The following is a 24,237-nucleotide window of genomic DNA, read 5'->3' on the forward strand; positions in this document are numbered from 1 at the left end:
ATGGGAGTAAATTTCAACCAAATGATAAATTCCTCTCTGAAACTCTTGTATGTGTGTGACAATTTTTGCTTCCCTGAAGACTTATTCTTTACTTAATCACTCATAGGACATATTGGTCACGTTAAAGTTCTGCTCCCTGATGTGTTTCCCTGATGCCTCATTATTGCCTGGGCATGACTTTGGGTTCTAAAAGGCTAGGCCATATGTATGTATGTGCACGTATAAGCATGTAGACACATTTGTAAATGCAGACACATGTGCATCTCAACATATTCACCACACACACATACACACTCTCCCTGGAGGATAGAGGGGAGGGCATAAACAGGAAGATCACTGTGGGGGAGACTACAGACCTGTCCAAACAATGACATAGTCTCCCTGGGCAGGGGGATGGACATTTTGGAGGACTTTTTTCCATTGGAGTTGCATTAGAATATAAGCTCTTTGAGGTCAGCGATGGCTTTTTCATGTCTTCCTGGACCATAGGAAGTACTTTATTGATCAGTTCTGGGGGTATTTTTAAGACTCCATTGGGAGCTGTTGAGCTCCCAGCTCTCAAATGGAACGATTCTGTGACTACCCCATAGCCTCGACTGGCCAGTCATGATCCCCCACACCCCCACCCTGGGACCTGAGCTCACACCTGGTGTTCTTTTCCTCAGGTAGACCACCCAGCAGCAATTAAGGAATGCAGCAGGTCCTCTGCTGGCCTGGAGGAACTTCTGCCCCATGACCTCAGGCCCTTGGCTGTACTGAATATGACCATGGGTTATCTTGTCACCCATATCCTGGACCAAGAAGAGAGGAATTACCAGGACTGGTACAGCTTTGTGTGGAGCAGGACCCGTGGGATAAGGAAGGTATGCTCTGCCTCTGGTAGTGGGAATGACCTGGGAGCAAAGGGTGATCCCACACCCCCCTGTGCTTTCTTCTATGCTGGCCCTCAGCCTTGCATGATAATCTGGAGAGGGAACAGGGCATGGCTACCAGGAAGAAGAAGCCGAGATACTTCTGAAGCCTGGGGGACAGAACTGGGGGTGCTGGGCTTGAGTATTTGAGGAGCTATCTTATAGAGGAAAGATTAGCCTTGTTCTTCTCAGTCCTAGAGGGCAAAACCAGCAACAACGTTTAGGTTTGATGTTGAGGAAAAACCAAAGCAAAACCAACTTTCCAATGATGAGAGGTGTCCCTGAGTGGGCTGGAGATCCCCCAAAGCAAAGGTTGGCTGGTTACCTCCCGGTGAGCGTAGAAAAAGATTGTTTTGGGGGAATGGATTAGCCTAGATAGTAACTGTGGACCTTTCCTCCTCTGAGATTTCATGAAAGGAATCAAACCGCTTCCTCAAGGAATTCACTGTAAGGAGTTTGTTTATGAGGAATGAGAAGCAGCTTTTTTTAAAAAAAAAATTCCTAAATGCTTTTCTGTCTCTCTAGGACATTCTCCAGCAACACCTCCATGACCCGCAGACAGTGTCCCTGATGGAGAAATGTGCTCGTTTCCACATTCACTGTGCCCACCACCTGTGCGAGGAGCCCATCTCCTCCTTTGATGCTCCCACCAACAAGGCCCAAATCACCAAATGCCTTTTTGCTCTGAAGGAGATGTACTTGGATCTGGCCAGCGAGGGCAAGTCAAGCAGGAGGGAAGCCGAGTTCCAAGCGTCTGCCATCTTGCTTGCCCTCGACCAAGGGGACGTGCTCAGGTGACGCCGCAGTGTCATGAAGTACTCACCCAACTCCAAGCAGAGATGCTCAGTGGGCAGCCCAGTGCTTTAGTCCATCTTCCAATGGGTCCCCCCTTGTGGGAGTCGTGCCAGTTCTCTCTTGCCATTGGCTTTCTAAGAATTCTGGGGGACAAGTCGGAATGCCAGTTGGGGTTGAGGTGCCATTCCTTATACTTGCTCCACAGGTAATGATTATTCCCATTTCAGTTGAGCTTTAAGGCAAGAGAAAGCATTTGCCTCCTAATCAGCCCTCGAGGCAGGGAGTACATTTCACAGACGATGAAACCGAGGCTCAGAGGGACAGTGTCAGAGCTGGAGAGGGCTACTTCCATTCTGCCTCATACCAGGAGGGAAGCAAATCGTCTTGTCCACACTTTTGTTTCAGTTTGGATTTTCAGGCTAGGTCTGTGATGTCATGGCTGGAGGAACTCTCAGCATGGAATGGCCCTTCCGTTAGGGCAGATTCGTAACTTTGGGGCAACTCAGCTTGTTGCCTGAGGCAAGGACCAATTGGGTGACTAGGCCAGGGCTGCAAGAACAGGCTGCATCAGGGGCAGGTCTTGGTGATCCTGAGGCCAGCCTCCTGTCAGCTATGGGAGGTTGCCTTCACTCTGACTGTAGCACTGCAAAATTACTTTGTATGCTCAATTACCTTTAGAGAGGCAGCCCCCTCACTTTGTAGAGGAAGACATTGAAGTCCCCAGAAGGGGGAGATGACTTGGCCAAGGCATCACATATGGTGTAAGTGGCAGCACTGGGCCCATATTCAGGCAGGCAGTTTAATCCAGCCTCTGTTTTCTCATCAGCAAAATGGGGCTAACAAGATTTAGGCTACCTCCCTCATGAGATGATAAATATTTAGGTTTAATTATCCTTGTTGTTACTACCAAGGCCAGGAAGTCCCAGAGATGTACACTGTGCATTCATCCCAAGTTCTTACATCCATATAGATATAGATATAGATACAGACATAGATATAGATGTAGATATAGATAGATAGATAGATAGATAGATAGATAGATAGATAGATAGATAGATAGATAGATAGATGGATAGATAGATAGATATAGATATATATTTAATGTGAAAGATAATTTTTAACTTAACAGAAGAGTTAGAGAATAAACCCAGGGAAGGCTCCAAGTGACCCAATTCTAATTAGATATTATGGTTGTCATCTAAGGAGATTGTATAATATAGCGAATAGAGTGATAGGTGCAAAGTCAGGAGGACCCAAGTTCAAATCCCATGGAAGACACTTAGCAGCTTTGTGAACAGGGTAACATTCTTAACATTCTTTACTCCTCTCAGCCTCAGTTTCTTCACATGTAAAATGGAGATTATGATGTTACGTGGCAAGATTGGTGTGAGGAAAACACTGTTTGAACCTTAAAGCAGTTTGGAAATGTTAGTAATTAAGCATTCTAAAGCCAATTTAAGAAAATTTAAAGGCCATGGAGTATAGTTGCCAGGGGGCTGGACTTTTAATCAGGGAGAAAGGAATTCAAGTTCCCAGGGAACTCAGCCTATCACTGGTCATTCTTGGTCATAGACAGCTATCGTTCTGCATTGGTGGAGAAATATTCCACACCAGGAGTTCTCTACATCCCCAAAGTCACAGTTCTTTTTTTTTTTTTTACCAAGAATAATAACAACAAAATAACGGTCCTCAAAATAACTGATTCCCTTTCCTATTAATGATGATTTCTTAAGTTGCTTGGTGTAGCAAAAAGATCAGTGACTCTGCCATCACTGGATGAGAATTTGACTCCCAACTTTACCATTCACTATCTGGGTAACTTGGATAAGACAGCCTCCCCCATGCCTCAGTTTCCTCATCTGTAAAATGAGGGGAGTGGATTAAATGATCTCTAAGGTCCTGTCTAGCTCTAGAACTAGGGATCAATGGTTCTAAAAAAGCCAACCATTGTATAGCTAGACTATGGGCTAAGAGGGACCCTCAGCTTTTGTTTTACAGGGGAAGAAACTGAGGCCCACACCCAGCAAGGGCAAGTGATGTATCTAGGGTGATACAGCCAGTAAGTGGAAGAGACAGGAGGCAAACGCAGGTCGTCTCGACCCCAAGTCCAGCACTGTCATCAGAGGGCCACGCCACTGCTCAGCCGAGGTAGCCAATCGAGGGCAGCGAGTAACCACTGTCTCCTTCATGTTGGCAGACAAGTGCGGCAGCTCCAGCCCCAAGTCCGCAATGCCCCAGAGGTCAAGTTCGCCCTTCAAGCCTTCACAGCCTTAGACAGCAACAACTATGTGAGATTCTTCAAGCTGGTCCGAGAAGCTTCCTACCTGAATGCCTGTTTGTTACACGGCTACTTCAGCCAGGTAAGGGCCAAAGCAAGGGAGGCAACCTGCTCTCAGTCTCCTCGTATGTAGGAATTCATTTCTATCTTTTTTTCCCCCTTGCACCCAGCACAACTAAGCCCACAAAAGTGCTTAATACATACTTGACGATTGGACAAGTAGTCAGGACTCAACGTGGCCAAGTAGATAGGAGGCAGAGCTGAGCCTCAGTTTCCTCATCTGTAGGATAGGGGCTGTTTCATTTTTGTCTAACTCCCAGGCACCTAGCACAATATCTGGTATATGCTAGGTGTTTAATAAATGCTTCTACATCATTTGATTAGGAGAAACCCAACATGGCATCATAGATAGAAGATAAATCTTGGAGTCAGGAAGACCAGGCTTCAAATCATGTCTTGGACTGTGTGTCCCTGGGCAAATCACTTAAACTCAGGGTTCTAGGCAACTCTCTAAGACTGTGGTTTGGAGATGTATTGTCCATCTGCACCAGTGGAGAGAATTTCCACAGTGAGGATTTCCCACATGGATGAAACCATAGAATCTCTTTCTTTCCCTCTTCCACTGTTCCACCAATAAGAGCCAAAACATGCCTGAGAAACTGTAATACTGAATGCCAGGAGAGGCTGTGGCTCTCCAGGGATGGGAAAGTCATGGACAAAGAATCAGCATCTGAGGGAGACAACGAATTGTGAAAAAACTAAAAAACCAGAAGGTCCAGTCAAGGCAGGTACTATCGTAATTTCCATTTTGCAGATGAAAAAACTGAGGTGGTGAGAAGTTAGGTGACTTGCCCATGGCTACCCAGGTAGGAAGTGCCAGAGCCAGGACTGGAACTCGGGACTCGGATGTCCTGTTTCCACGTCTGCTGCTCTGCCTATTAAAGTACAAGGGGGCAATGAGGAATCATAAGAAAGAGCCTCCCTTTCAGTCAGAGTTGGGGAAGAGGCATCGAGGGAGGCTACACATAGGGGGCGACCCCTTAGCTGAGCCTTGAAGGCAGAGAGACCTCAACAGGTGGAGACGGAATGTGTCTGTTCTAGTCAAAGGGCTTTCTATGGGAAAGGACCCGGAGAAGGAAAGATGAGCATGGAGGATGGAGAGGATGAAAAGTGCCAGAATGCAGAGAATGTGATGGAGAATTCTATGAGAAAAGACTAGTAAGGGAGGTCAAAGTCAGATCATGGAGGGCTTTGAAAGCCTGGTCCAAACTGTATTTATTTGGGAGGTGATGAGGAGTCACTCAAGAATTTTGAGAAGAGTGTGACTGAGCGATTGAGAGGGCGGGCATGGTGAGGTGGGCACACTCCATCTGGCTGGAGCTGCAGGAAGGCCAGTTAGGAAGTCTGGGCAAGGGGAGATGAGGACCTAAATGAGGATGCTCCCAGTGTGGGAGAGGAGAGGATGGGTGGTTAGAGGCATCCTGGAGATGCTCCCAATGGCATCAAGTGTCGACCGGATCACCATGAGCCTACTGCATGCAAAGCACTAGAGACAGAAGCAAAGCAGTCCCTGCCCTCAGCGAGTTTATGTTCTATCAAGTGCATTGTATTAGCGCATGTTCTACTCAACTTTCATCATGAAACTCCCCAAGAACTATCCCATTCTAGGGGATTCTCCAAGAAGAAAAGGAGAGTATTCGATGGGGTCTAGTGAAGTGATTCTCAATCTCTAATCCACAGACTCCCATGGCACCACTGCTCATCTCCTGGCCTTCTCCTACACACCATTGCCCCTCCCCCCTTAATGGATTTGTTATAGTGCGGACTCCTCCCCTTGATGGGTATGTTATAATGAGGATTCCTCCCCTTAATATATATGTTATAATGGGGACTCCTTTTTGGTGGAGACTGAACCAGATCACCATCTAGTTAGCTGCCAATTCTCAATTTCTCTGATTTGGGTGGCACTGGATATATTGGCTTGTGACCCTGGGCAAGTCCTTTAACCTCTGAACTGGTAGGGTGAGTTTCCTTATCAGGAATTCCTTGGCACAGAGGTGAATCATAGACTGAGAGCTGGGAAGTGGCTTTGAGGTTATCAATTCCAAGCTCTCTTTTATACTTCAGGAAACTGAGGCTTCCAGAAGGGAAGGGACTTGCCTAGGGTCCTATAGCCAGTTAGTGTCAGAGGCAGATTTGAACTCAGGTCCCCTTTACCACACTGCCTCTGATGGACATTTGTAATCCGGAGACAGCGTGACAAAGTAAACAGAATCCTGGGCTGAGTTAGAAGAGCTGAGTTTGAACTCCAGCTTGAGACTCCCTAGCTGTGTGGCCCTGAGCAAGTCCACTAATGTCTCTGTGCTTCAGCCACTAACGTCTCTGGCCTCATAGTATTTTGCCCGGAAAGAGGGAGTTCTCCAAATTCCAGATCCTTCAGCCATCTGTGTACAGATAACTCAACATAGAAGAGATGTCCTGGGAAGCACAGGACACGTATCAGACAAGAACTCTCCATCCCCTTTCCATGGAAGTGTGTTCACAGAGCTTGGACTTTTCTCCCTCTCACTTCAGGCTCGAGGTAACGCCCTGAGGGCCATGACGGCCACCCATACTGTGAGCTCCCAGAAGACCACAGGCTTTCCCATGGACCGTGTGGTGGGATGGCTGCTTTTCAATGACTCCAGGGAGGCTGTTAGCTTCATGCACCATAATGGCCTGCACGTCTCGGAGGGGTAGGTGTGACCTTGTCAGTGCAAGAGGCCTTTCCAGCCTCCTTCCATGTCAGGGAGCTGGTGGAAGGGCTCCCCCAGCCTTGCCCAATTCAGCCCAAGGGCACAAGCTGGCAATGATTTGGTTAATAAAGAGAAGTATGAGAGACAATGGAGGAGCTTGGAGCAGCCAATCTTGGAGGAGCTGACAATCTTGGTGGGGCCAAGTCTGCTTTTCTGTTATTATTTTCATTAATATTAATATTTATGAGTTTGTCAATCATTTATTAAATACCTACTATTCGCCAAGCACTGTGGTAAGTGATGAAGATCCAAACAGAAAACCTGAAAGGCAACTGCCCTCCAGGAGATTGTACTCTCTTAGGAAAGTGACATAGACACAGAAAAGCTATTTCTTTTTTGCTTTTTTTGGTGAGGAAGTCAGGGTTAAGTGACTTGTCCAGGGTCACACAACTAGTGTCAAGTGTCTGAGATCAAATTTGAACTCAGGTCCTCCTGACTTCAAGGCTGGAGCTCTATCCACTATGCCACCTACCTGCCCTCCCAAAAAGCAAATTTTAAAAAATACAAAGTAGAATCAAGGTCAGTTGACCCTCGGCCAGTCTGGCCAAATTCTGAGGTGCTCCTCCCTCTTCTACATTGACCTCACAGAGTGGGGTCTTTGACTGGAAGAACATTGTCAGATTTCTCAGGGATTGGGATCTGCTTTGGGAGAGGTAGCCCCCACCCCTACACATTGATATCTTTGAAGTAATAAAAAGAAATCACCAATGCTAGTAAGGCTCTAAGGTTTGCAGAAGAACCCCGTGAATAAGGCAATGAAACCTCATTTTATAAGTAATACAAGCAAAGTGAAGTAAGGAGAGGCAGTGTGCCATAGTGGGCAGAGAGCTGCCCTCAGTAAGGAAGATATAGATTCAAATCCTGCCTCTGACACATGATTGGGTGACTGGGTAAGTCAAGGTCTTTGTGCTCCAAGCAACTCCCCCCCATCTCTCTCTTCTCTCTCTCTCCTCTCTCTCTCTCTCTCTCTCTCTCTCTCTCTCTCTCTCTCTCTCTCTCTCTCTCTCTCTCTCTCTCTGTCTCCTCTCTCTCTCTGTCTCCTCTCTCTCTCTGTCTCTCTCCTCTCTCTCCTCTCTCTCTGTCCTCTCTCTGTCCTCTATTTCTCCTCTCTGTCTCTCTCTCTCTCTCTCTCTTTCTGTCTCTATCTATCTATCTGTCTATCTGTCTATCTGTGTGTCAAATAAGTGTGTGTGTGTGTGTGTGTGTGTGTTACCCTCAATGATCTCTAGGTCCCTTCCAGCTCCAAAGACATAATTTTATGATCTATGAAATCCCAGGTGCAATAAAACAAACAAACCAGTAGTGATAATGACATGATAAACAGGAAGATCGTACATGTAGAGATGGTGGGAACCTTTAAGGTCATCTAGCCCAATGCCATCATTTTACAGAGTTCCAATGGAAGGAAATGATTTCCCTAGCATCATACAGCTAATAAGCATCAGAACTAGGCTTGGAGACTAGGTCTTTTAACTCCAAATCCAGTATTTTCAATTTAATTCATTTCACCTGCATTTGTTGAGCACCTAATAAGAGGCATGGTAGCTTAGTTGATAGAGAGCTGAAATGGGGGAAAGGAGACTTCTTACCCAGGTTGCTATCTGCACCATCATGACTGTGGGGCTCAAACTCTGCATGTTCCAAACCGCCTTTTGGGGACTGTAGGCTGCTGGGGAGGCACCAGCCTGGCAAAGGGCATTCCCTCCTTTGGGAGTGCCTTCTGTCAGTGAAATCCTAGGCCCAGTCCCTAATCCCCAGGAGCTAACATCTATGCCTTCTTTAAGATTCTCACATATTATCTCATTGAGTTTCCTTTTGAGGCAGAAGTGCAGATCTCATTGTGGTTCACAGAGGGAGGCAGCCTGGGATATCAGAAGGAAGAGGGAACTAGGTATCATGAGATCTGAGTTAAAGTCGCATCTTGGCCACTTTCTATCTGTGTGACTTTAGACAAAAATCACTAAACCTCTCTGGGCCTTAACTTCTTTAACGTTAACCTTAATCTTTCACTTCCTTTCCTGTACGGTGAAGGAGTTGGGCTAGGTGACCTTTATAGTCTCTTACAGATCTAGACATAGGGCTCTATGACTTGTGTAGGATGACATGGTCACCATTCGCCATTTCCTTCTTCAGCTCATTTTACATATGAGGAAACTGACGCAAACAAGGTTAAGTGACTTTCCCACAGTCACACAGCTAGTAAGTATCTGAGGCCAGACTTGAACTCCAGAAGATAAGTCATCTTGACTCTACCTGGCCCCCTATCCACTGTGGTGCCACCTAGCTGCTTGGTGCCTAACTACTAGTCAAAACCGGATAAATATAAATTAACGCATTTAATCCTTACCTGTGGGTTCTTTAGGCATTACCATGGGTAGTTAAAGAAACTGAGGCTCCTCAAGGATGTGGGACTCTGCCATGGTCACACAGTTGTCACAGTCAGAGCTAGAGACTCTTCTTGGACCTTGGGACAAGCTCAACATGACAGGCTTCCAAGGGGACCCTGCTTTCCCATCTGAGGCTGAGCTTAATTCTCACCCCTTTGGCAGGTGCCTAGGACAGCATCCCCCAGAGTGATGCCTTCTCTTGTTGGCTCGTTTTCATGCCCCACTTCAGCCACCATATCTCATGCACACATGTGGAATTCTGTTGGGGAATTCCATTGGGCACTGTGGGAATATTCCAGGGCTTGTTTAGATTATAAAGGTGTCACTTAGCAAACTGCTCTTTAGGGCACAAGAGTCCTTGGTTGGCCTGGGAGCATCCCAGAAAGTGTCAGCCGGATCCACTATAAAGTCTAGGGATAGGACGTTGGGGGACTGTCATCTCCCACTCTTGGAAGCCCTAGGACCTTTTGAGGCTTGGTTCGTGTTGTTTGATTCTCCAGTTATTAATGTCCTCCATCTCATCCCTAGTTTCTATTTCATATTCTGTATTTCCTTATGGGTGCTCCTCAGGGCTAGGAATGCCTTCCTAGTTGTTGTATCTCTAACATCTTCTGCAGCACCTGACACTTTTTTCAGGTTCAGACACAGGACTTCATTGGCGTTGGGAATCCCTACTATGGGATTCACCCAGGACAGACAAGTGCCTCCTCTGTTTCCTCTAGTCTTAGTTGTATGGCTCAGTGAGAAGCTCTCCTAATACAGCTGGTGTCCCAGGCAGAACTCACACCTCTGATCTCCTGACTCCAAGGCCAGATTCTATTGACTGGGCCACACTGCCTCTCCTTAAGTTGAATTGAAACACACTGGATTTAAAAGTCAGAAAACCTGCATGCACATCTCAGACCTGACACTTATTAGCAAAGTGACCTTAGACAAGTCATTTTCAGGTAGTTAAACATTTGTTAATATACTATGTACTAGTTACTAGGATGAGCTCTGGTGATACAAAAGAGGGAAAAGTTAGTCCCTGCCCTCAAGGAGCTTACAATCTAATGGAGGAGACCAGAAGTAAAGAAATATGGGCGAACTATACACAGGACAAACAGGAAATAATTAACAGAGGGAAGGCACTAAAATCTGATACAGGCTTCCTGGAAAAGATGAGATTTTAGTTCATATTTAAAGGAAGCCGGGGAGGTCAGTCATCCAGAGCAGAGGAGGGAGAAGGAGGCTGAGAGGACAGCCAGAGAAAAGGGGCGGAGCTGAGAGATGGAGGGTCTGATTCATGGAGCAGCCAGAAGGCCAAAGTCACTGGATATGTGTTGGGGATGAGGTGTAAAAAGACTGAAAAGGTGGGAGGGGGTGGGTTACGAAGGATTTTGAAGGCCAAACAGAACATGTTGTATTTGATCCTGGAGGCCACTGGAGTTTGTTGAGCAGGGGTGTGACATGGTTGGACCTGAATTTTAGAAAAACCGGGTTAGTGGCTGAGTAGAGGACGGACTGGAGTGTGGAGAGACTCAAGGCCACAGACCCTACAGCAAGCATTGCCGTAGTCCAGGCATTGTGTGATCAGGGTCTGTACCAGAGTTGGGGCAATGTCAGAGGAGAGAAGGGGAAGATGGTGAGAGGTGAAATTGATCAGAGACACTGCAGAGGTGAAACTGACAAGAGATGGTGGAGAGGTGAAATTCATGAGATGCTTGGAGAGGTACAATTAGTCAAAGATGCTGTAGAGGTGAAAGCAGCAAGAGATGCTGTAGAAGTGAAACTGACAAGAGATGCTGGAGAGGTGAAATTGATCAGAGATGCTACAGAGGTGAAATTGACAGACCATGGCACCATATTGGATATGGGCAGTGAGAGTGAGGTCTAGGATGACTCCTAGATTGGGAATCATGATCACTTCAGTCTGGGTACTCCTTCCTTCAGTACAAGTTACAATCCCTTTTCATCCTGAGTGACTTTTATCCAAAGCTTTATGTAAATAATCAGAGGGCCCAACTCCTGCCTTGGAAGGCATCCTCTGTCTCTGGAACAGCAATATCCCACTCAGGCATTGAATCTGTTATTATTCATTGTTATCGTGTGAACAACTGACATTTCTAGTTATGCACACCCTCCGTGTCTCATGAGGTCACATATAACACTTGACAGACTCACAAAAGTGAGAACTTAGAGAGCATTGTCTCACCCCCTCATTTATAGAGCCCCAGAGATATAAAATTGCATGGAGAGATTCAGACATGGGACTTGAACCCAGCTCTCCTGACTCTTTTAAGCCCATTTAGTTTGGCTTCCCTTATTTGACAGAACAGAAATTTAGGCCTGGGGTGATGAAATGGCTTAGGATCATAGATCTAGGAGAAAAGAACTCAGAAATATCTACTTCACTTAACAAAGGAGGAAACTGAGGTCCAGGGAAGTTGCAACAGGCCTGAGGTCACACAGGTAGTCTCTATCAGGAATGTGCTACAAGCTACTTAAACCCACCAAGTGTTCTTTCACTGGCCTTTGGGTTCCCCATGACTGTGATTCTCCTGTAGTCATCATGTTTCATGAGTCACATAAGCATACCCAGGGGATATTGCACTAAAGCAGGAGGGAGGGTCTTTGCAGCACTGAGCAGTTTGGGCTAATTACAAACACTGTGGAATTTCTTAACAGGATCCAGCTGATTCCTTTCTCTTCATTTTGAACCCAGCTTACAGTCAATCTGTGGTGATGTCATTGGTCTTCTTTGAAAACAAAAGACAAATAATGTACCCTAGCGGATTAATTAAATAAGCTGTCCCTCTTTCCTCTACCCCAAAGCCAAAGGTCATAGTTTAGACAATGGGTTTTTTTTTTTAAATCCACTTAGTTTTTATACTTCGGATATTTTGACTGGTGGACTCTGTGATTTGGGTGAAACCAAATTTTTGAAACATAACAATGGTAAAGGAAATGTTAGGAATTCAAAAAACATTAATTTCATTCAACAAGTATTTATTAAGAATCTTATGTTGTTCAGTCATTTATCAGTCATGTCTGACTCCACATTTGGGGTTTTCTTAACAAAGATACTGGAGCGGTTTGCTATTTCCTTCTCCAGCTCACTTTATTTATATGGAAACTGAGACCAACAAGTTTAAGTGATTTGTCCAGGGTCATACAGCTAGGAAGTGTCTGAGGCCAGATTTGAACTCAGGAAAAAGAATCTTTCTGACTCTAAGCCCAGGGCTCTGTCCATTGCACTATCCAGCTGCATTTTCAAAGACCCTACGATGTGCTAAGAAGTGGACTAAGAGCTGGAGAGAGGTGAGGAAGGTCCAAGACAAAATAAACTTCAACAATACACATCATCTGCCCTCAGGGAACTGACATTTTACTTGATGGAATTGTATTGTATTGAATTCACGTGATCTTAAGCTTAACTTAAGGTGCCATCCTGACCCTGAATGCCAATTACAACCACTTTCCTTACATCTGTCTTTAGCTATGTTGAACTGAACCGGCAAGCACTCATGGAACCAAAACAACCCTTCAGGCCCAAGAGATCTATTTTCATCTTGGAGAAACTGACCACATCAGTAGGAGAGGTGGTGAATGGGGAGATGCTACCTGCTGCACCTCAGCACATCCCTGAGAACAGCTTCAGCCCTGGAGGGGAGTACATTGGAGACCGAGCTGAGATGGTCATTGCTAGTTGCTGGAAAAGCACCCACGTGGACATGGCAGATAATGGCATGAATCAACATCTTGGGAAGCTCACTCTTGGTAATGGCCTCAACACTTTCTCAGCTTTTAGTCACCACATTCTTTTTTTTTGTTTGTTTTGCATAATTTTTGTTTTTTGTTCATATCCATTTTTGTTATCACATCACTCAGAGCTGAGCAAGAATCCTCCTACCAAACAAATGGTCACCTAGATGAAGCTCTCCAGCAAAGGGGAGAGACTACATCATGAGTGGTGGACATGGTGGACTACCTCTTCCATTTTGGGCCAGCAGTCTTTGTTAGGCAGGTTATCCTAATAGGGATAAAATCTGCCTCCCTGAAACTTCCCCTCCCTGCTCTTGGCTCTGTCGTCCAAAGCCAAGTGGAACAAATCTAGGTTATGTTTGGGATGACCCTCCCAAAATGGATTGGACCATTTCTGCAGCCTTTTCTCATGCTCATAGTAATGAAGTAGAAAAACATTCATATTTATTGAATCGAATGAGCAACTGTCAATGATACTGCAGTGAGGAGTATCTTGCAGGAATGGGTCAATCTAGATGACGCGTCCAGTGAGATGAGCACTGACTCTGGAGTCTGAGGACCTGGGTTCAAATTCTGACTTTAACATTCCCTGAGTGACTTTGACCCAGTCACTTCATCTTCTTAGGCCTGTTTTCCCCTCTGTAAAATGAGGAGAGTGGCTTGAATGGCCCCTCCCAGTTCGATAAGTAGGAGCCTCTCAACTCCAAGATTCAGGGAGACGTTTCCCGTTCTTGCCCAGCCTGGCCTGTGACTTTTTCCCACCCTTGCCAGAAGGGTAAACCCATTTGGCAACAATTTTTCTTCTATTTTTAGTTTCACCATCCAGGCAAAGAACAGAAAAGAGGTTCCTCGATCCCCAGGAGTCTGTATCAGCAGCCTCCTTTTCCTTCCTTCCTTTCATGGACCTGGAGCTTCCCATCATAAAGCGGCAGCATGTTTTCCCAAGGCTGGTAAGGAAACTTTTGCACTAAGATGGATGATTAAAAATGGGCAAAGGTTTTTTTTTTCTATTCTTGCTGCTTGCTGAAGGAGCATTGGCAGAGCCAATGAAGGCCAGAGCCTTGATGGAATTGTATTGTATGGAATTCACTTGATCTTAAGCTTAGCTTAGGGACACACCTGGCTCACACCAAGATCAGGGGGCCATTTTAGAAGTGGCATTTCACATAATTGCAGTTCTTCACTGGCCATATTTATACATGACTCATTGTGGTCCCATCCTCAGCAGCATGGGCCAGCTACATGACAGTTCTGTTGGCTTAGGGAGGCTTCAACAACCCATGATACTCAAGCCCTGTCTGGCACCTCGGCTGGGCACTGGTGATACTCTGCTCCTCATCACCTGCTACATCTTCCTTTTGGTTTTCCTCCTTTTTCTCTCTTCTGCTTCTCTATCTCTCTGTGTCTGCATCTGTGTCTCTCTCTGTGTGTATTTATTTCTCTTTCTCTCTCTCTCTTTTTTTTTTTTTGCTTTTTGGTGAGGCAATCGGGGCTAAATGACTTGCCCAGGGTCACATGGCTAGCTAAGTGTCAAGTGTCTGAGGCCAGATTTGAACTCAGGTCCTCCTGACTCCAAGGCTGGAGCTGTGTCCACTGTACCACCTAGCTGCCCTGTCTTTACCTCTTGATCTTCTTTTTCTTCTTTCCCCCTTTCCTTCATATTCCCTTGGCCTATCAGGGCCTCTCATTGACTTTTGGTCCTCCTGCTGGTGCCCAGTGACAAAGAGATTGCAGACCTCTGAACTAGACCATCATACAATAAAAATTTAAAAGGGAGAGGTTTGTAATGGCTATGGCCTATTGGCAATCTCTCTCCACATATGGTTTGGTGAAGATGGGGGCACATATACACTTATAGGCATGCATGCATTCTTACATGTATGTGTGTGTGTTTGTAAATTTGTAAAATGTGTTTGTAAAATGCAAGTACTTTGTTCTTGGGGGGAAGGCACTGCAGATGCATAAGCAAAATGAAACAGAAACTGGCCATGGAGCACTTATAGTCTAGCTAGGGGAGATAATATATAAATATCTGGGTATATACAAAGAGAGGTACAAAATGATGGTTGGGGTGGGGAGAATACTTACAGCCTTGGGGTGGGGATCTGGAAAGGTCTCTCATAAAAGGGTTTCTGAAAGTTGTAGATGAGGAGGGAGGGCATTACAAGCATTGGGAGCACCAGTGCAAAAGCACAGAGGAGGGAGATACATAAAGAATAGGGAGATGGCCAGTTCTGCTAGACCATATAGCTTAGCTAGCTTCAATGTTGGTTTAGAGGCATGGTCAGTATGAGGACCAGAATCTCCTCTACACTATTCCTTGACAAGTATCCAACCTTTGCTTAAAGACCTTCAGTGAGGGGGAATTTGTTCGACAGGTATAACAATAAAACCTGACACATTTATCTGCACAATTCACAGTTTTCAAATCTGTCACATTCCACTCCCCAATCCATTCCACATGGCCATTAAGTGTAAAGATAATTTTCAAAATAAAATATGGCTTACCTCAGAGCTGGCATCAACCTCCTGAAATGAGTCTAAAAAGACTAAATTGGGTTCTTTATGACTTGGCCCTTTCTCCCTCTTGACTTCTCATCCAGCTTCTCCAAGGATCAGCAGGCTCACTTCTCATTTTCCAGCATCTGGATAGACAAATGGCTCCTGCTTATTTCAAAGCCTCTGATACTCTATTTTTCAATCAGAGGGAATAGAAGCAAATGATCCTTCCTTGGCCTAAACCCTCCACTAATAAAGTTTCCAGATTTCTGTGCCTCATTAATGGCATCCTCCTATGATTCCTGAGCTTACCTTTTAAGCACTTCACAGAAAAGCTTCAAGGTGATGGAATTTTTTAGCTTCTCTTTCTCTCTCTCTCCCTCCCTCCCCCACCTCTTCCTCATAAAGACAAAACTTAAGAAACAAGACCTTTGGTTTGAGATGATTTTCACTTCCAAATATAACCTCCTCTCTCCCTCTCCTTCCTCTGAGGGATGTCCTCTGGAACAAAGAATTAAAAAGGGAGAGGACGGAAGGAAAGTCTTTAAGCAAGATAGCTCACCCATATACCAAACCAACGGCCCACACCCACAGTTCACCATCTCCGTAAAGAAGGAAGGGAGGTCCATTTGCCCTCTTGTATTCAGGGCATCTCTCCATTTCAAAATAGCCCCATTTTGAAAGACTTAGGCTGTCATTAGAAGGGAACGCTGTTCCTCAGCATTGCGGAGAGAGTTCCTTCAGCTCCACTTTCTCGATTCCTCTTCTCAGCTGGACACTTGTAATTTGGGGAGGTGTCCATGTCAGATCTGGAACCAGACAGCGCCTGAGCCCCTCTGCTTTTATTGTCCTTGTGGCCTTGGATGAGATGTTTCCTTTACAGATTCATAGATTCAGAGTTGAAAAGGAACCTGGTCCAACTTTTTTTTTTTAAACGATGCCGCCTCACTTTACAAAGGAGGAAATAGAAAGAGGTTAAGCCTTAATGAGCAGAACTGGGATTTGAGCCCAGGTCCTCTGACTCTAAATCCATTGTTCTTTCCATGGCACTGGGCTGCCTCTCTGGGTCTCAACTTCACCCTTTGTAAAATGAGGCACTTAGCTCTGGTGGCCTCTAGGTTTACTTCCATCTCCCAATGTATTACCTTGGGAGCTACGTGATGGAAGATGGAGGTAGAGGTTGTCCTCTGCTTAATGCATATGAAGAGACAACTTACACATGAACAGACAAAAATGGAAGGTGCACTCCATAGGAGACGGAGGTTTCTATGGCTCCCCTGCCCTTCTCTTGTTTTCTCTGACCTCCCTTTTCTTATCACATCCCATTCTGAAGCCATATATGGTACCATGGTGTTCTATGAGGAGGACCTCACATTCTCTGCATGGGAGAAAGAATACTTTTCTATCCCTCCCCTCAATTTCCAACTCAATTCACACTTATGTATTCCCATGGCCAGTTTGTCATTATATCAGTGTGGTGGGTGAAAGATGAAATGACTGAAGAAACAAAGGTTTGATGTTCCAAGCTGGATAAAATCATTGAATGCCAACGTATGCTAAATTTAAAGGGAAGTCAATTTTCTAACAGCATTTCTGATACAATGATTTCCCAAAGCATTTCATGATATAAGAAAATTAGAAACATGATAACATACACAATATCATGTATTTAAAACATGAAACAAAATTTATTACCAGTCAGATGACATTACTTCAGCTGAATGCATTTCCAAATTATCTTATAAGAAATCATTAATTTTATTACATTTGGCATTTTATACTAATCACATCGAAAACCTGGTATATAATTACTTTCAATTAAAGAAATAATAATAATAATAATATCAATAATTTTAGTAATTTTATTTCACGTCCCACTCTCCATGACTCCATCTGGGGTTTTCTTGGCAAGGGTACTACAGCGGTTTGCCATTTTCTTCTCCAGTTCATTTTACAGATGAGGAACTGAGGCAAACAGAGTTTAGTGACTTGCCTAGGGCCACACAGCGAGTAAGTGTCTGAGGACAGATTTGAACTGAGGAAGATGAGTCTTCTTGATTCCAGGTCTGGTCCTCTATCAGTGTGTCACCTAACTGTCCAATAATAACACTAGTCACCATTTTTCTAGTGCTTACCATATGCCAGTTGATGTGGTAAGCACTGTATAATCACTATATCATTTGATCCTCATGACAGCCCTGGAAGTGTATACAATTATTATTTTCCTCTTTACAGGTCAGGAAACTGAGGTAAACAGAGATAAGATAACTTGCTTAACATCTCATGGCTAAAAAAAAAAAACCTGAGATTGGAATGTAACCCAAGTTTCTCTGCATTTTTCCAGACTTTTTTTTTTGTTTAACACCTTTATTTGAGAATGTGATCTGAGATGAGAGGAGTTTAATGGGGTCAGAGGGGGAGGGCAAAATTAGGCTTAACCTGATCTCTCTATCCTCATTTCAAATCAGAGTTGGAAAAATAAATATGACTACTTGGTAAGTCATCCCTTCAGTGCCTTGATAACCCAAAGTAGAAGGAGCCCCATTTTTTTTTTTTAGCAAGGAAGGCTTCAGAACTCAGGAAGATCTCCTCAGTTAAGTTTTTTTCAGTGGTTTAAAATTTATTAGTTTTGCTAATTGAGTTTCATGCACTATTTAAAAAAATTATTTATTTAATTCAATATTTTTCTATCACATAAAAATAATATTTAACACTCATTTTAAAAAAAATTGCATTCTAAACTCCCTCCCTCCCTAATGTTCCTTTTCCCTCTCTGAGAAAGTAAGTAATTTGATATCAACTACAGATGTAGAGTCATGCAAAACTTATTTCTGTATTAGCTATATTGTGAAAGAAAACACAAACAAGATAAAACAAAAATAAACCTTTTTTTTAAAAAGTGCGCTTCACTCTGCATTCAGAATTCATCAGTTCTTTCTGGAGATAGCATCCTTCATCATAGGTCCTTTGGAATTGTCTTGGATTATTATCTTGATCAGAGTAGCTATCTTTCCCAGTTGATCATCCTTACAATATTGTTGTTATTATATAAAATATTTTCTTGGTTCTGCTCACTTTACTTTGTACCAGTTTACATAGATCTTCTCAGGTTTTTCTAAATCCCTTCTGCTTTTATATAAAATATTTTCTTGGTTCTGCTCACTTTACTTTGTACCAGTTTACATAGATCTTCTCAGGTTTTTCTAAATCCCTTCTGCTTGACATTTCTTATAGAACAATAGCGTTCCATCACAATCATGTACTACAGTTTGTTCAGGCATTCCCCAATTGATGGGCATTCCCTTGATTTCCAATTCCTTGCCACCACAAAATATAGCTCATTGAAATGCAAATTAAAACAACTCTGAGGTACCATCTCATACCTATAAGATTGGCTGATATGACAGAAAAGGAAAATGATAAATATTGGAGGGGATGTGGGATAATTGGGATACCAATGCACTGTTGGAGTTGCGAACTGATTCAATCATCCTGGAGAGCAATTTGGAACTATGCCCAAAGGGCTATAAAATTATGCATACTCATTGATACAGTCCCCTAACTAGGTCTGTATCACAAAGAGATTTAAAAAGGTGAGAAGGAAAGGACGTATTTGTACAAAAAATATTTATAGAAGCTCTTTTTGTAGTGGCAAAAAATTACAAATTGAGGGGATATCCATTAATTGAGTAATGGTTGATCAAGTTATGGTATATGATTGTAATGAAATACTACTGCTCTATAAGAAATGATGAGCAGGCTGACTTCAGAAAAACCTGGAAAGACTTACACAAACTAATGCAAAGTGAAATGAGCAGAACCAGGAGAACACCGTACACAGTAACAGCATGATGATCAACTGAGAATGACCTAGCTCTTCTCAGCAGTACAATAATCCAAGACAATTCCAAAGGATTTATGATGAAAAAATGTTCTCCACATCCGGAGAAAGAACTATGGAGTCTGAATGCAGGTCAGAGCATACTTTGTTCCAAGTATGGGGGACAGCCACTGCAAAAACACAGAGATAGAAGATATATGAGGAAAAGACTAAAGGCCAGTTGGGTTAGACCATAGTGTATGAGAAGAGTAGTGTTTAATGAAGATCATAATATAGGATGGGGCCAGGTTATAAAGGGATTGTAAAGCCAATCAGAGGAGTTTATATTTGATCTCAATCTCACTCCAAGTTCAATGCTTTTTTTCTTTGTCATAATGTTTTGTGCATTTCTTTGTGCATAAATGATAACTACACAATGAAATAAGTCTCTACTTCATAATTGTTTATTCCTAAGACCATGGTATGGGATTGAATTGAAATGAAGCCTTTTTCATGATGAGTGTGTTTACTTAAACTAATGTTAAGCTCTTATTCTCACTCATTTCTCTCAAATGTTGGTCACAGGATCAAAATGAAAAGATAAAGGAAAACATTCTACAAAATGAAGAAGAATGGAAAATAGAAAACAGAAGCCCAAAGGAACTTGGTTGGAAAGGGGAAGATGAAAGTAGGAAGGAAGAGGATGATGAAGGATGGCTTGAAATGCAAGAATGGGAAGGAGAATATAGTGAGAGATGGGAAGGACAAAATGGAGAAGTAAGAAAAGATAAAGGAAAGGAAGACAGAGATGAATGTGATAAACAAGGTGCAAGAACGAGATATGGGAGTGGTCATGTCCAAGAAAATAGGAAACGAGAACAGGGAAAAGAAAAAGAAGGAAGAACTCAGAAAAGAGAACACAAATATGATAAAATATGGGAAGGACCAGATAAGGTGCCAGAAGGCAGAACATGCCTGAAAAGACATACTAGGGAGATGAAGGGAAGAAGAAAGAGAGGACGAGGCTGTGAGGAAGAATTGGAAGTAGTGGACAAGAGAAAAATTATAGCACAAAATCAGGGAAGGAAAACTGGAAGACATCAAGAAAGAAAAGAAAACCCCCAAGAACATTGGCAACTAAATCAAGAACAGGAAAAAGAAAACAGTTGTGAGAGACGATCTCAAAGAGAGCAAGGAAAATTGCAAGAAGGAGGATCTGGAGACAATATTTGGGAAAGAAAAAAGACAGTTAAAGAGGAGGTAGAAAAATGGTGGTAGAATTACAGAGAATTGGAAAAAGGAAAAAGAAAGCAAAAGGACATAGAAGAGGAGAAAGAAAAACTAGAAAGACAAGGCCAGAAAAGAAAAAGTGGCAGGGATAGAGAGCACAAATATTATAAAGAAAGTTATGGAGAAAAGGAAGCCAATCGGGAAAGAGGGCATGAAGGCAGAAAAACCAGGAAAGAAGGGAATGAAAGAGGACATAATCACATAAAAGAAGGCCAGAACACTCAATATATGACAAAGAAACATGGAGAAGTGAAGAAAAATGAAAACTGGGAAAGAGAATATAGAGAAAGACAAGAAAGAAAAGATAAGAGAGGAGGGGGGCAATGTGGAGTAGAAAAAGGTGGAGAAAAGAGAGAAAGAAAAGCCTGGAAACTAAACTTTAAAGAAAGGAAGGAAGGAAGACACTTAACAGGAGAAGACAGAGAAGATGATGCAGAGCAGTATTGGAATAGAAAAGATGGAGGAGGAAAAGGGGAAAATGAATGTGAAAAGAAAGAAATAATAAATATGGAAAGAGAAAACTATAAGCACCTGAACATTTGCGGGAGAGAAAAGCGAAGATGTTTGAATGAAGGAAGGGTGAAATCAGAGAGACAAAGTCTCTCCAGAGAAGGTCAGGAGCAATATGATCAGAGAGGACAAGATGATGTTCAACGATCAAAAGATGCAGCTTTAGGAAGGGAATACTCAAATAGACTGGATGGAGACAAGCAGAAATTAGAAAGGAAAAACAGGAAAGCAAGGTGTGAAAGGAGCCATGAACCAGGGAAAAAAGAAACAAAAAGACAGAAAAGAAGAGTGTGGGGAAGGACCTCTGGAAAAGAATGGGGAACTGAAGATGGAGAACTGGTGGATGATAGCTTCGAACTAAAATACAATGACAAATGGAGTAGTGATCTCAGTGGAAAATTATGGGAAGGAGAATATCAGAAAGACCCGGACAGCAAAATAAGAAGAAAATGGGGTGAGTCACCCAGAGAAAGAGACTATAATGAACAGGAAAGAAAAAATGGACAAGAATTAAATGAAAAATCATACAGAGATGAATATCTGGATGGAGAAAAGGTCAAAAAGAAATCTCTAGGCAGAGAAGGAAAAGTAATAGCAGATGAATGGGAAAGAAAATATGGAAGAGAAAATGAACACATCAGAAGTAACAGTGGAAAAATAGAGGAACGAGAATGGACAGGAAAAGAAAAAGGAGAAAAAGAAGATGGGTGAGCAAATAAAGAACCCCTGGAACTGAAAAGAATCCCATTAAAATATCTAGATATCTGGAAGAAAGAAAATCAAGAAGGGCTGGAAGACAGAGGCAGAGGAAGATGGAAAGGACAGAGAGTGAAGAGAAAAGTCAGAAGAGAGCACCATGAGGAAGAGAAATGTGATGGAGTCAAGACATCCATCAGGGGAAAAGAATGTGGGGAAATTCTCCAGGAGGTAAACATGGGAATGTCTCAGAGAACAGAGTGCAGGGGGAATGCTGTAGTGGATCAGGGGGGAAATAAGCAAAAGCAAAAACAAGAGAAAGACAAAGGAAGGTATAGAGAAGAAGGGAAAAGAAAATATGGAAAGATGTGGGGAACTGGAGATCAAGAAGGATTAGACAAAGAAGTGTGGGGAGTAAGACGTAACAAAGACCAGAGAAGGGATCATGCACATGAACCAAGTGAGGAAGACTGGGAGAAGGAACATGGAACACAAAGAAATAGAGATGAAGAGTTGAGTGGCAAAGGATGGGGAAGAGAATCCAGAGAAGGTCCAAGAGAAGAGGAAAGTCAAGCTCAAGACGGACAAACCACTTTGGAGCTAAAAGAAAGAGATCAGAAAGTCTCAGAGAGACAATGGAAAGCAACCATGGAAGACATATGTGGAAATGTCCAAGAGCTGGATGGTCAGGAACAGGACTTAAGAGATCAAGGGAAAGGAAAGAGAGGACAGAATAGTCAAAAATGGGAAGCAGAGTATGGAGACGTTAAAGGACAAATTGAACACAAGCACTCTGAAGGAAGACAGGAAGAACAACCCAAGGGAGAGGAACAAGAAATAGAATGTGGAAGATGCAAGACAAGAGAAAATGTCAAAAATCAGAAAGAAGACATTGGAAAAAGTCCGGAAGAAGAAGGTGGAGGAGCCCTGAATGTGGATAATGGAATGAGTGACACAAAAGATGCAGCAGAATCTGATTGGGAAAGACCATGGGAAAAAGGGAGTGAAAGGACGAATGCAAAAGAAGACCCAAAGGGGAAACATTGGGCAAAATTACACAGAGGAGAATTAGAAGGAGAAGACTGGGTAAAAGAGGATGAAGAAAGCCTAAAACACCTAGGGGGAGACAGAGGAAAGATGAAAGGAAAAGAAAGTGGTTTAGAATGGGAAGTCACCATAGAGAAACATGGGGAAAGTTCATTGAATATAAAATATAGAAAAGAAGAAGAAATAGGAAATGAGAGAGGGAAAGAAAGAAAAGAAGAAATGCATAGAGAATTAGAAGAAGATTGTCAAAAAATTGACAACGGGGAGAAATTGGAATTCAGTGCTGGTCAAGAAGAAATATTCTGGGGAACTGAAGTCCAGGGGCAACTGGAAAGACAGGAAAGTCAGGAAAGCTCTGAGGAAGAGCAGAAATATCGGGCAAGAGAAGACGGAACTGCCCAAAGACTAGAACAAGACAACAGAGAAAGGGTGTCAGCACAGGACTGGGAAGGAGACTGCTGACAAGAAGGCTCTGGAGGTGGATTCTGGCCAGCAGACATCGGTGAGAGACAAAGAAGAAAAACAGAAGAGGATGGAGCGGTGCAGAAAGCTGAAGAGAATGCATTAACTGGGGAAGCCCAGAAAGGAGAAGGTGGGCAGGAAAGATTCATCATCCATCCTCAGGAGCTGTTGATCAGAAGCACAGGAGACCAGCAAGAGGATGACAGCTGGAGGGAAGGGGAGCTTGCTGCCCAGGGAAGGGAGAACAAGGAGGAAGACCCTTCAGCCTCACATTTATGGTAAAAACAGACACAGAATCCCCAGTGACAGTAGCTGCTAGTGATACGAATTAAAGTTGTTTAACGTCTAGATTTCCCTCTGAGAAGTACAGACTGTGAGGCTATTTTTGCTGTTTTAGCTGAGAGCAGGGTGTCCCAAAGCAAACATCATATGCACAGCAATGGCCAGTTCCCAGCAGGCAAATGTCTTCAGCTTTAAGTTGTTAAAAAAGAAAAGGAGAAGATTCTCGTCTTTGGCAGTGAACATTCTTAACTCTCCCCTGTTCACACAAATGTCCCTTATGATATACTCTCCATTTGCAGCAGAGAGTAGTGAGAACTTGGGAGCACTGGTAGCCTCCACTCAACCTTCTTTCACTTCCTTCAACTCCTGCCCTTTCTTTTATGATATATAATAGCCACGTCTATACATGTAGCACTATGTAGATGTGTATATATAGCACTGAAACCCTGTGAGATAGGGGTGATTATTAACCTCATTTTACAGATGAAAGAAGCTAAGGTTGGCTAGATTAAATGATTTATTCAGGGTCAGATATCTACAGCATGTCTCAAGTAGGAATTAAATTCAGGTTTTCTTGACTCCAGGTCCAGAGCTCTGCCCACTATGCCACCTAGCATCCACAGAGTGGGATTGGGTAGGGGAGTTGGTGTTGAGCCAATCCAAGAGGCATTTTAGTGGGTTTTTTTGTTTTGTTTTTTTTGTTGTTTTTAATTTTCCTGGG

The 24,237-nt window shown here is 43.3% G+C and overlaps 1 protein-coding gene across 1 annotated transcript; it reads left to right on the top strand.

The window, feature by feature from the left end:
• LOC110199915 (germinal-center associated nuclear protein-like) lies at positions 1-23,848 on the top strand. The gene is made up of 9 exons (XM_020974943.2): positions 1-6; positions 666-863; positions 1,437-1,705; positions 3,904-4,066; positions 6,559-6,719; positions 12,645-12,925; positions 13,724-13,860; positions 19,815-20,183; positions 23,816-23,848. The coding sequence occupies exons 1-9, from the start codon at positions 1-3 to the stop codon at positions 23,846-23,848; spliced, it is 1,617 nt and encodes a 538-aa protein (XP_020830602.2).
• Positions 23,849-24,237: the final 389 nt, after the last annotated feature.

Source organism: Phascolarctos cinereus, unplaced genomic scaffold (assembly GCF_003287225.1).
Source record: "Phascolarctos cinereus isolate Bilbo 61053 unplaced genomic scaffold, phaCin_HiC Scaffold_5;HRSCAF=322, whole genome shotgun sequence".
NCBI lineage: Eukaryota > Metazoa > Chordata > Mammalia > Diprotodontia > Phascolarctidae > Phascolarctos > Phascolarctos cinereus.